At 38.5% G+C, this 12,738-nt stretch overlaps 1 protein-coding gene across 1 annotated transcript in view; it reads right to left on the bottom strand.

The window, feature by feature from the left end:
- The window catches only part of Ccdc73 (coiled-coil domain containing 73), a 93,993-nt gene that overhangs the window by 4,851 nt on the left and 76,404 nt on the right, over positions 1-12,738 (bottom strand). The window contains exons 14-15 of the mRNA XM_051144281.1: positions 4,070-4,235; positions 1,547-2,992 (exon numbers count right to left, since the gene is read on the bottom strand). Coding sequence (XP_051000238.1) covers positions 1,547-2,992; positions 4,070-4,235 — 1,612 coding nt within the window. The remainder of the gene's footprint in view (positions 1-1,546; positions 2,993-4,069; positions 4,236-12,738) is intronic.

Here is a 12,738-nt window from a genome sequence, read left to right as displayed (position 1 = left end):
ACTGTGATGCAAGTGGGCTGCCATACCCATCAGCATTTGTTAGGGTGCTGAAGATCAAACACTGGCCCTTACTTTCACATGACAAGTGCTTTTACCAGCTGCCTTCACAGCCCAATAGTACTACCTTTTAAAATATCTGTAGTAAAAGTAATGTTCCTCAATGTATTGTCACTCAACATGGACATCTCTCTACCAACTCCTGTATCTCATCGTCACTGTATTTTGTTTCTGGAGTTATTTTTAGATTATCATCATTATTTTTAGATTAGTATCATTCACATGCTACTTTAAAAAGAAAGTGGATCCTCTAATCTCTAAAGTAATGTGAATAAAAATAGGTACATAATTATTAAAGGATTCAAGTGCTTCAAGCAATAATAACAAAACCCAATGATATGAAATAAATTTCTGTTCCACTTTTGCCAATAAAATGAAAAACAGGTTGAATTTATAGTGCTGGTAAAGGAGTGGGTACAAAAGGAAAAGGAAAACAGAAAGAGGGAAGACCAATTTACTCTTAGAGAGAGAGACCTTCATCAGGTAGTTATTCCTAATTCAAACGTGATGACCTAGACCTACTGTTGATGCCATACTTTAACAATGAAAAGGAACACTTCCAAGTGTAATTAGTGATACACTGATAGTACTACTTACGATTAGGTTAAAAATAATTCCTCTAAGCCGGACACGGTGGCGCACACCTATAATCCCAGCACTTGGGAGGCAGAGGCAGGCGGATCGCTGTGAGTTTGAGGCCAGCCTGCTCTACAGAGTAAGTTCCAGGACAGCCAGGGCTACACAGAAACCTTGTCTTGGGGGGGAAAATCATCTAAATAAAACCACCCTATGTATGCACTATATGATGCTTAGGAGATTTTATACATGCAAACACACATGTAGTGAGAATTGGAAATTTGCTTTTTTAAAAAAACACAGAAATGTTATAAGAATGTTTTCATTTTAATCTCAGGTATGGGGATATGAATCTGCTTCACAGCAGGTGACCTTGAGATACCTCGTGCTCTAGCAGAGGCATGTTTTTTTGCCAGCTGCAGATAGTTTCAGTGCGTGTTAGAATCCTGGGGAGTTTTCAGAGGGTATATAAATACTAGGGCCCTGAGAAGCGTGGTAGGTTGTTGGTTGTGGTTTGTTAAACAGTTGTGGGCAAAGAAGAAACAACAAGAAGAAATTAGATATTCTGGTGGGAAGATCAAACGTACCCCAAGGAACTCTTAATGCCCTTAATCAACAAAAAGTAGTCTAAAGATAAGGATGTCCCCTTTCCAACCCCTGACTTTATTCAGGGATCTCTCCCTTTCCCCCTCTATCCTTTATTCTCTCTTATCTAGTGTTAGGGGCTGAAGTGGAAGAAGAAAAGGGTGGAGAAGGGTAGACGAGGAACCTTACAAAGTAGCAAATGCCAGTTACACACACATACATTCTTTTTAACTTTAAACAAATATGGAGACTCTGTCAGGAATAACTAAGCAGTAGAAAAGAAAAAGGAAAAAACATGCCATTTGAAATAACTACCTTGTTTTCTTACCTGCTGCAGTATTTTTTCTAGTGTCATCCAAACCAACATTTTTACAGAAAGTCACTGGAGTGTTCACTCTGTTTTCTGACAGACCTACTGGTCTCTCCTTCAGCAATAAAGGAATGCTGGAAGTTACAGTGTCCCGTGTTTTAATTTGATTTATTTTTGACCAAGGGCTAGAAGCCACAAACCTCATGTATCCTGGAGTTTTCTCGGGTACTTTATCTGGAGTGGGAAGATCAAAGGCTGGCCTTGTACTTGTGTTTACTGAGTCTGCAGATGGTGTTCCATGAGACAAATGTGAGTCTTCCAACTGACCTTCACGGAATGTTCCTTCTGACAGGATGTCATTTAGTGCCTCTGCTTTCTCTCTGTTAGTCAGCAACATGCACTGTCTTCCCAAGGAAAAGAGACCACTTTTTGTGGTCTCAGTTGTCTGATTCTCATCGGAATGCTGTCTTTCTGTGGAAGATGTCATGGGAACTGCAGTTTTTAAATCTTTGGCTTGCAAAGCATGACTGGTTTTTTGGTTAACCTGAATGTTTGAGATCGTCACACCGCTTTCTGAAACTCCCAAATGGTTCTTAAGGGGACTGTCTTGAATGTCATTTATATTTTTCCTTATAGCTCCCTCTGCAGGCCTTGAGGTGGGTTTCACCAATGTCAGCGTAGTATTAATATTGTTTTCTGAATTCTTAAGTATTGTCAAATTATCACCAGAGACAGCAGATGGACTGATCACCGCAACACAGGCAACAGTTGCTTCAGGCTTCTTGGGAGCCTTGCTTGCTTGCTGATAACATGAAAAAGGTACCATGCTGCACTCACTCTCTTCACGTAATGTTTGTTTTATTTTTTGGTACTCAACGTCTAACATAACATTACTTGAATCCTTTAAGCCATGTTTCTTAGTCTGATCAAGATTTAGCTTTTTATCTTGAACTGATGCTTTGGTTTGGTCATGACTTGTAATTTCCTTCTCTGTAGTATTTTCCAAATTTGCTGGAAGCAATTTGAATTGCTGTTTGAATGGCGTGCTTTCAGAAACATTGGTGTTATAGTTTCTTTTGTGGGCCATCTCATTTGAAACGCTACTAAGGGACACTTTGTGACTTTGAGTGTCCAGAGGTACATCTACACCACTGTGGAGAAGGCCTAATCCTTCAGTTCCTTTTAGGCATATCTTTTCTGTTTCTAGTGATTCATCTACCACTAAAAAGAAATTGTTCAGTGATTTAAATTCTAAACAGCTATTGGCTTCTTCTAAGCACAGCTTGTCTTTTACTTCTACGGTGATTGATTTTCCACTGTCAGTAACATTGGAGGTTTGTTCTTGATCAGTTAGGTCTTTATCTAGGCAAAGGGCTTCACTTGGTGACATTCCACTTTGGTTTCCTTCATGAAATACCACAGTATTAATTTCATTTCTGGTACTTACTTCCAAAGGCCACAAATCTGTCATGAAGAGGACACATAAAATGTTATAATCTTAGTAAAGCTTGTATATAATATGTGTTATCTATGTTTTGTGAAAACATATTTAGCCTTAAATAGTCTACTGAACACTAATCCTACAACATGTTAATTTTATTCAAATATTGAGTTCCCATGCTATAGCAAGTGTATGTTCAGATGCTAAATTCTTGACTCTGCCCCAAAACATTTTTTTAATTTTACAATAGCAAAATCACTTTGGTTTAAAAGGAGGGCAAGCAGAACAGGGTGTGGTAGTGCATACCTTTAATCCCAGCACTTGAGATGCAGAGGCAGGGGCAATCTCCCTGAGTTTGAGGTTAGCCTGGTCTAGACTAGGACTATTACACTGAGAAACCCTGTCTTCAAAACCCAAGGGGAGGGGTGGGCATGAGGTATTTACACAATGGTCTTTATCTTTCCTAGAGCTGTCTCCTTGGGGCTCTTACTGCAAGCCTATATGAACAGATAGTTGATAAGAATTAATGCATACTAACTTCAATTACAACCCACGTCTAACAACATCCAGAAGTCAATAGTTAGTTTGTTCATGTTTGACAATCATCTTTTTTGTTTATTGCCCTATAAGTATTTTAAAATTCTGGAATAGATTTTGGGCCAATTCATAGAATATCTACCCAAGATATAATTTCATTCATCTTTGCTTTAACTATAGATATTAAATCATAAGTATAGAAAACAATTAGAACATAAATTTCAGGTCTTGAAGGGCTGTATCGGTCCAATCATTCTTCTCCAACATCTCTATAATGTGCTGCTCATCCTGAGTTGAGCACCTCAGTCATAGTGGAGGAACTGGGAAATCATCTCAGCACTTACTATGGGCACTAAACCAAGAGAAGTGCTGTGTCCTGGTCACCAGAAGTGTATTGGTGACCCAGAGAATGCTCTCCGCCAAGACACTGTTAAAGACTCACTTTGCAGAATGCTTATTTACATACAGATGAACAATACTAGAAGGTTCTTAAAGCAGAGCTGTAACTGTTAGTCCCCTAGATGCCAGAGAAGGCCCAGAATGTACTTTATCAATGTAATTACCTTCTGACATTTCTTCTACAGGTAGGTCTTTCTTTTCTTCCTTTTGTCTGTATTCAGTATCTGAACAAAAATTCTTTGTATTTTCCCCACATATTTCTTGACCAGAACTGTACTTTGGTGTGATAGATAGTTCATCACTATTTTCATTATTTAGTTCCAGAACATTCTAGTATAAAATAGAAAAAGACTATTTAAATGTGTTAAACATTTGAGCAAACTTTGTTGAGATAAAAGTGAATTTTAAATTTTCAACTGTTCAGCAATTTCTATATGAAAGTCAAAGAGTTCCCTGCATACAGCCTCATATTTATACAAACTGAAGATCTATCTGCTTTCAATCATGTCTGTCACATTATTATACCAGATAGGCAGGCCAACTTGGGGGTCATATTTACTTGGACCAGGCAAATTGTTTAAATAGCATTTTAAACATCTTTAAGACAGCAAACAAACCAGTGGTGCTACGTACCTATAGCTTCAGCACTTAGAAGGCTGAAGCAAGAGAAAAAGCAGAAGTCTGGAGCCAGCCTGGACTTTATGTGCCCCAGGTCAGCTTAGGCTACAGGGCAGACCTTGTCTCAAAAAATGTTTCCATTTTCTTACACAAAATATTGATCACATGACTCATGATGCACTGCACCAGACTTTGGGAAACAATAATGAACAAATCAGTCTCTGCCCTCAAAAAACTTAAGTTTGGCAGCAAAGAACCTTTAGTAAGATATAGGCAGTGCACAGCACTGTAGATCCGTGCAGAATCCCCATCACCTTGAAGTATGATGAGCAGTCACACAAGAGGATGAGGAGAACAGTGGGGAGGGGCCAGGAAGACAGAGGCGCTCAGGATGGAGATGGATCCAGACTTCATAGTCAGAAGAGACATCTTTCACTTTTCATGCTAAGCCAGTTAACTAAACCCAGCTCATGCTCAAGTGTGCCTGCTTTCTCATCTATGGCATGAAAATGCTATAAAGATTCAATAATGTACACAAAGCCTTTACTGTACACTGTCCTCAGTTACTGGTAATAAGAGGTGTTTTTTTGGAGGTTTTTTGTTTTGTTTTGTTTTTTGCCAGTTTAAGGGGCAGCCTAGGAGGTAAAAGGAAAAGAACAGAGTAGTGAAATACAGTAAAGAAAAAAAGAGGTGAGTAGTTGAAGGGGACAAAAAAAAAAAAAAATCGAGCACTTTTGAGAAGTATACATCAGACACAGTGTCTGCTGGGTGTAGTGCCATAGGATGTACTGATATTGGATGGGCTGGGGTGACAAAACTAGATGTCTTCTTATGCTAAAGAGCAGGAATAAGAAAGAAAAAGAATATGTTCTTTCGGCAAATTTGGCTCAATATAAATGAAAAGTCTTACATGGATTTATAATTTTTATCATGAATGACCATTAGATTTTGTCAAAGGCCTTTCTCCACTAAATGAGGTGATCATGTGGTTTCTGTCCTTTAAGTCTGTTTACATGGTGGATACATTTATGGATTCATATATGTTGAGCCATCCCTGCATCTCTGGGATGAAGTCAATTTGATCATGGTGTGTAATCTTTTTCATGTGTCTTTAAAAATTCAGTTTGCAAGTACTTTATTGAGAAGTTTTACATCTGTGTTCCTCAAAAATTAGCCTATAATTTTCTTTTTCATTGGATCTTTGTCTGGTTTGGCTGTCAGGGCAAGTGACTCTGTAAAATAAATTTGTAAACAGTCCTTTGGGTTTTATTTTGCAGAATAATTTGATTATTGGCATTACTTTTTTTGAAGGTCTGGTAGAAGTTAGCACTAATTCCAGCTGGCCCTGAACTTTTTTTTGTTGGGAGATTTTAAATTATGGTTTCTAACTCACTGGATGTTATAGTCCTATTTAAATTATTAAGTTCATCTTGATTTGACTTTATTAGACCATATATACCTTGAAATTCACCCACTTCTTTTAGAGTTTCCAGTTTGGTAAGATATGGACTTTTAAAGTATGCTCTTTTTAAATGTTGTATTTATTTACTATAGATACAGTATTCTGACTGCATGTGCGCCTGCACACCAGAAGAGGGCACCAGATCTCATTATAGATGGCTATGAGCCACCATGTGGTTGCTAGGAGTTGAACTCAGGACCTCTGAAAGAATAGCCAGTGCTCTTAACCTCTGAGCCATCTTTCCAGCCCCCTAAAGTATGTTCTTATGACTCTCTGAATTTCCTTGGTATGTGGCGTAATGTCTCCCTTTTCGTCTCTAATTTTATTAAGTTGCATTATCTGTTTTGGTTAATTTGGCTAAAGGTTTATCAATTTAATTTAAAGATTGTATGTGGGAGATAGCCAAACATGCTTAATTGCAAGTGAAAATATAAATGAAAATGCAGGAAAGAAATCTAACTGACAAACACAAAATAAAAATACATATTAAAACTGCTAAAAGTCAGGCTCGGGGTTGCACACTTGAGTTCACAGTACCCAGGAGGTAAGGCTATGAGTTTGAGGTTAGCCTGCTCAATACAGTAAGATCTATCTCCCCAAACAAATAAATGGTAAAACAATGCTTAAGGGAGTTGGAGAGAACAGGTACTTGGCCTTTCTGGAAAGCAGTATTTTCTTTCTTTGTCTCTTTCTTTTTCTTTCTTTCTTTCTTTCTTTTTTTCCCTGAGACAGGGTTTCTCTGAGTGTAGCTTTGGCTGTCCTGGAACTCACTCTGTAGACCAGGCTGGCCTCAAACTCAGAGATCCTCCTGCCTCTGCCTCTTAAGTGCTGGGATCAAAGCGTCATGTGCCACCACTGCCTGGCCAAAGAAGCAGGAGCCCACAGAGGGTAGAAGAAGGCATCAGATCCCCTGGAACTGAAATTGCAGGTGGTTGTTAAGTTGCCATGTAGTTCTAAGAATGGGATCTAGGGCCTCTCTAAGAGCATTAAGTGCTCTGAATCACTGAACCACCTCTTTAGGCCCCAGTTTTATCTCTTAAAGTTTCTGTGTTATCTGTATTTCTTAACATGAATGCTGAAAGATTTATTCATGAAAGTAAGCTTTACTTATTTTCTTTTTACTTGAAACAGGATCTTGCTATGTAGCCCAGGATAGCCTGGGATTCACAAGCCATCTCTTCTACCTCTGCCTCCTGATAGATGTAAGCAATCCGATCACTCACAAGGTTTCTTTATGGATATTAAAATCAGTATTCCTGCTTAGACTGCTGCAGTGTTCTCTAAGCTGTTTTACATGCTATTCTGTCCTACATCATCACTAAAAAATTTTTGAGACATGAATTCATGTATCCTAGGCTGCCCTCAAACGCATCCTGACCAAAGATGACCTTAAACTTCTGATTTTCCTGCCTCCATATCCCAAGTGCTGGGATTACAGGTTTGGAGCCCATGTCCACTTTTATGCAGTGTGAGGAATTGAACCTAGAGCTTCATGCATCTTAAAATGATCTTTCCAAAAAGCAAATCTGACCACTTTACTCTTCTGTTTAAAAACCCAAAATAGTAAAAAAGTGAACCCCTTGAGTGGACTGTCCCCCTCTCACCCTCTGCTGTCTGCCTGCCTTCTCTAGGTCTCTCATTGCTCTCTATATTGCCAGAACTCTCTGCAACCATACTCAACTACTAGGTAAATGTAGAATAACAGTTTATACTTCTGAATTCTGACTATACTATTTCACTTGATCTATCATCTTTGCCTGAAACGTTCCTATTGTTGACAGCTCATAAAACCTTTCCTGGTGAGATCTACTCTGAGCAGCCCCATCTAAAGCTGTTAATCTCTCCTTTCTATGTGCTTCTCTGGTGCTGTTCTCAGTAAGTTATAACTATGCATGTCCCTTTTCTCCTGCCATACAGCAATTTCCTACAAAGACCTGTAGGTATCGATTTCAGCATGTTTTCATCATCTTCCACAATGTGTGTCACAGACTGTAGCAAGTGAATGTTCACTGAATAAGTTACAGACAAAAGAGAGGAGGGATGTGAACAAGTACACATAGTAGTTATACCAGTTTTATGAAAAGATTAGACACGGCAAAACAAGAATTCTCATTTGGGTAGAACTAACTAAAAAGTGCTTTCACATAATATACATTTCTAGAAAATGTACTGTACTTTCTAGCCATGCTAAAGTAACTGGTCCTTGGATGTGTCTTTTCAAGGTAAATTACTAGAATAGAGATTAAATATGTGAGATAAGATCACTCAGACAAAGGACTATAGTGAAAATTGTTCTTTCAGGGGAGGAAAACTTTTTACAGTTACCCAAGATATTCCTGTGGGAATGATGAATGGCAGGTACAGTCACCACAGATATGTATAAAAGATATTTATCTAATTGTTACTCATTTGTCAGGTAATTACTTAATCTTTTTAAAAAAAATAAACATTATATGATAAGGTCCATAAATTACACAGAAGCAAAGTGTATAATAACAATAATATAAAGAACAGGAAGGAAAAATATGACAATATGGCTGTAGATGCTTATTCCCATCAAAGCTCTGGTTTAATGTTATATGAAAATATATTATAATAAATCAAGAGCATAGAGATCATCATGCCACGGCAGGGGGCCAAATCCAGGCCAATGCCTGTTCTTGTACATATGATTTTATTGGTGCAGAACAATATTCATTTTCAATGTACTTAACAGTATTAAGCTACATGTATAACATGTTAAAATAGCAAACTTTATGCTATATATTACATAATAATAAAATATAACTATATTCTGCTCAGAATAAGTAAGTAAAAGGCATTCCTCCTACTCTTACTTATCATAACAAAAGGAAACAGGGAGCCTAACATGGAGGTACACATTGGCAATGCCAGTACTCAGGGAGACAGAGGCTGGAAGATTTTAAGTTAAAATTCCTCCTTGGATATACAATGAATTCAAGGCAGCTTGGACTACAAAAGATCCTGTCTAAAAAACAACAGCAACAATGAGAGAGAGGTGGTGACAGGGAGGAAGAGAGAGAGGTGGAGGGGAGGGAGACAGAGAGGAAGGGCAGGAGGGAGGCAGGGAGGGAGGGAGATGGGGAAACACTGTGAGAAAAAAAACATGATCCAAATATATTATATGAGGGGCTGGAGAAATGGCTCAGTGGTTAAGAGCACTGACTGCTCTTCCAGAGGTCATGAGTTCAATTCCTAGCAACCACATGGTGGCTCACAACCATCCACAATGAGATCTGGTGCCCTCTTCTGGCATGTAGTACATGCAGGTATAATACTGTATACATAAATAAATATATATATATAATATATATATTATATGAAAACATTTGTAATTTGGGCACAGTGGTACATACCTGTAATCCCAGCACTAAGGGAAGCAGAGGCAGATGGATCTCTGTGAGTTCGAGGCCAGCCTGGTCTACAAAGTGAGTCCAGGACAGCCAAGGCTACACACCCTGTTTCAAAAAACCAACAACACAAACAAACAGACATTTTTAAACATTAATAATAAAAAATGGAATCGCTGTATTCATTATCTAACAGATTGGTCTCATGGCAACAAGTATTACCAAAATAACGATAGATACTTTATAATAATAGAAAAGACAACCAGGAAGCTGTAACAATCGTAAATGTGTATAATAATCATAAATCAAATGCCTACTGAGTTCAAAGCACATGAGGCAATACTTAACAGAACTGAAGATAAAGAAACTCACAGTTGAAACTCAAAGTGGTACAAGTGTAAAAACAACCCAGAGGTAGAGGCTTGAGCAGCACTGGCAGCAATCTTACTTTGGTGCACACTTACATTCACCAAAGCATTGGCAGAATGTATTTTATTTTTAAGGGTACATGAAATATTCACTAAGAAGCTGGGCAGTGGTGACACATGTCTTTAGTCCCAGCACTTAGAAAGAGAGGCAGGTAGATCCTGAGTTGAAGGCCAGCCTGCACTACAGAGCAAGTTCCAAGACAGCCAGAGCTACACAGAGAAACCCTGTCTTGAAAAACAAAATACAAAACAACAACAACAAAAGAAAAAAAGGAGGAGAAATACTGACCAAGATAAAAAAAATAAACTTCACCACAAGTCTTGATATATTTAAAGGGAAGAAAAGTCTTACCACAATGAAATTTAATTATAAAATTCTCATATATTTGGAGATTAAACAACATGCTTCCAAAGGGTCACACTAATACCCATGGGTTAAAAAATATCTCACAATAAAAATCTTAAGACACTTTGAACTTCTAGGCATGGTGGTACACACCTGTAATCCCAGCACTCAGGAAATGGAGTGCCAAAAGTCAGCCTAGGCTATATAGGCTGATACCATGTATCATCATCTTCTTCTTCTTCTCCATCATCACCACCACCACCACCATCTTAAATAAAACTACGAGGGTTGGGAACAGAGTTCAGTACTGGAGTGTTTTCCTACATGTGCAAAGTCCTAAATTCAATCCATAGCATTGAGTGAGAGTGAAAATTATATCAAAGTTTATAGAATACAGCTAAAAATACCAAAAGGAAACTTCACAACTTTAAATATGTGTTATTAGAAAAAAAGATAAGTAAATAATTAACTCCAAGTTTTAATAATTAGTATCTTGAAAAAGGAAATAAATCCAAAGTAACTGACATAGAGAAAATAAGAGAGCAACATCAAAATAGCAAGCAAACAAATATGTCTGGGAAAGCAGTGAAACTTAGTTCTCCAAAGAGGTGGGGGAAAAAATAGAAAATCCTCTAACCAAACTGATCAAGAAAAAAGAAAAGACTCGAATTCCCACTATCAATAATGAAAATGGACACAGAGATGTCCCTGAAGCCTAGATCATCATTAGGGACTATTTTGAAAAATTATAATTCAATACATTTTAAAAATAGAGAATAAATGAACATTTCTAGACTACTAAAATTGAACCAAGAAAATATGAGAAAACCTAAGCAAATCAAAACATACAGTGAGATTTAAATAATAATTAGAAAGACCCTCCAGCAACAACAGCAAAATGCCCAAGACTAGACAGACACACTGATGAATTTTATTAGCCACTCAAAGAACACTGGTTATTCACAACTAGGCCAAATTAATGCTGCATCCTCACATGCAGTCAAGATGTAAACAATTGGAAAACACACACTGCAGTACCTGTGTAAATGAAATGTCAGTCAGACACAACAGGCACGGAACACAACAGCATACTACAAATATTGTATGCCATGGTCAACTGAGAGGTATCCTGCAGACACAAGAACACAACTAATAAGCAGTCCAGCAAACATAGTCAAAGATAAAAATCATAGGATCATCTAAATAAATGAAGAAAATTTTGGGGAAAAATTCAGCATCCTTCATAAAAGCCTTGAAGAAACTTAAGGACAAAAGGATGATAACCGAACATAATTAAAAAGCTGTATAGTAGTATGATCTTGAATGAGAAGAGAAACTGAAAACATGTCCTCTAATAATGCACTAAGACAATGGGGGGATACAAATAGGAAAAGGAAGAAGTTATATTATCCATGCTTGTAGATGATGCTCCCTGCAACTTTCAGATCTAATAAGCAAATCCAGCAAGACAAGGCAAAATCAACACAGAAGGGCTGGAGAGATGGCTCAGAGGTTAAGCGTACTCTCTGCTCTTCCAGAGGTCCTGAGTTCAATTCCCAGCAACCACATAGTGGCTCATAACCATGTATAATGAGATCTGGAGCCTTCTTCTGTCACACAGGTACACCAGCAGGCAAAGCATTGCATACATAATAGATAAATCTTAAAAAAAAAATCAACGCAGAAAAACCACCACCTTGTCTTTGTACCAATGAACTCACTAGGATATAAATCAGGGGCATAACCCATGACAACAATCTTGAGAAAAAACACCCAGTGTTCTCATTTGCAGCTCTGGGCTATGATAAAACACTGACCAAACTAATTTAGGGGAGGAAAAGGCTTATGTCATACAAATCCCAGGTCACAGTCCACAAGGCAGAAACTCAAGGAAGGAGCTGGGAGGCCGGAATTGAAGTAGAGAATGCTAAGGAATGCTTACTGGCTTGCTTCCTCAGCTGCCTTTCCTTGCCCCTCCCCCTTAATTAATTAACTAATTTACATCCTGGTAGAAAGTTCCCTACTCTCCTCTTCTCCCAGTCCCCCCTCTCACCTCCCCTTTTCTTCCCCTGTGTGCCCCCTCCCTTTCTTCTGAGAGAAGGGAAGACTTCCCATGACAGCCCTGGCCCATCTTCTTCTCTTAAGGCTAGACAAGGCCATCCAGTTATAGGAAAGGGATCCAAAGGCAGGCAACAGAGTCAGAGGCAGCCTCTGCTCCTGCTGTTAATGGTCACATATGGGTACCAAGCTGTAGGGGGCAGTGGGGGGGGGTTGCCTAGATCTATGCCAGGGATGCTCTTTGGTTTATGAGCCCCTATGGGTCCAGCTTAGTTCATTTTGTAGGCATTCCTGTGGTGTCCTTGACTTCTCTGGCTCTTTCAATCCTTCCTCCCCCTCTTCCAATAAGGACTATGTGCCCAGGGGTGGCACTACCCACATAGTTGTCCACATCTTTTATTAATCAAGACATGACCACAGGCCTCAATTGAGGCAGTTCATCAACTGAGGATTCCTGATCTCAGGTGATACTAGCTTGTGTCGAATTGGCAAAAACTTAACACAATCTAAATAAAAAATAGGGTGGAATTCTCTTTCAGAAGTTGATAAA

This window comes from Acomys russatus, chromosome 4 (genome assembly GCF_903995435.1).
Source record: "Acomys russatus chromosome 4, mAcoRus1.1, whole genome shotgun sequence".
NCBI lineage: Eukaryota > Metazoa > Chordata > Mammalia > Rodentia > Muridae > Acomys > Acomys russatus.
The sequence above is the reverse complement of the archived record's forward strand: the minus strand, read 5'-3'. Positions and strand labels throughout refer to the sequence as shown.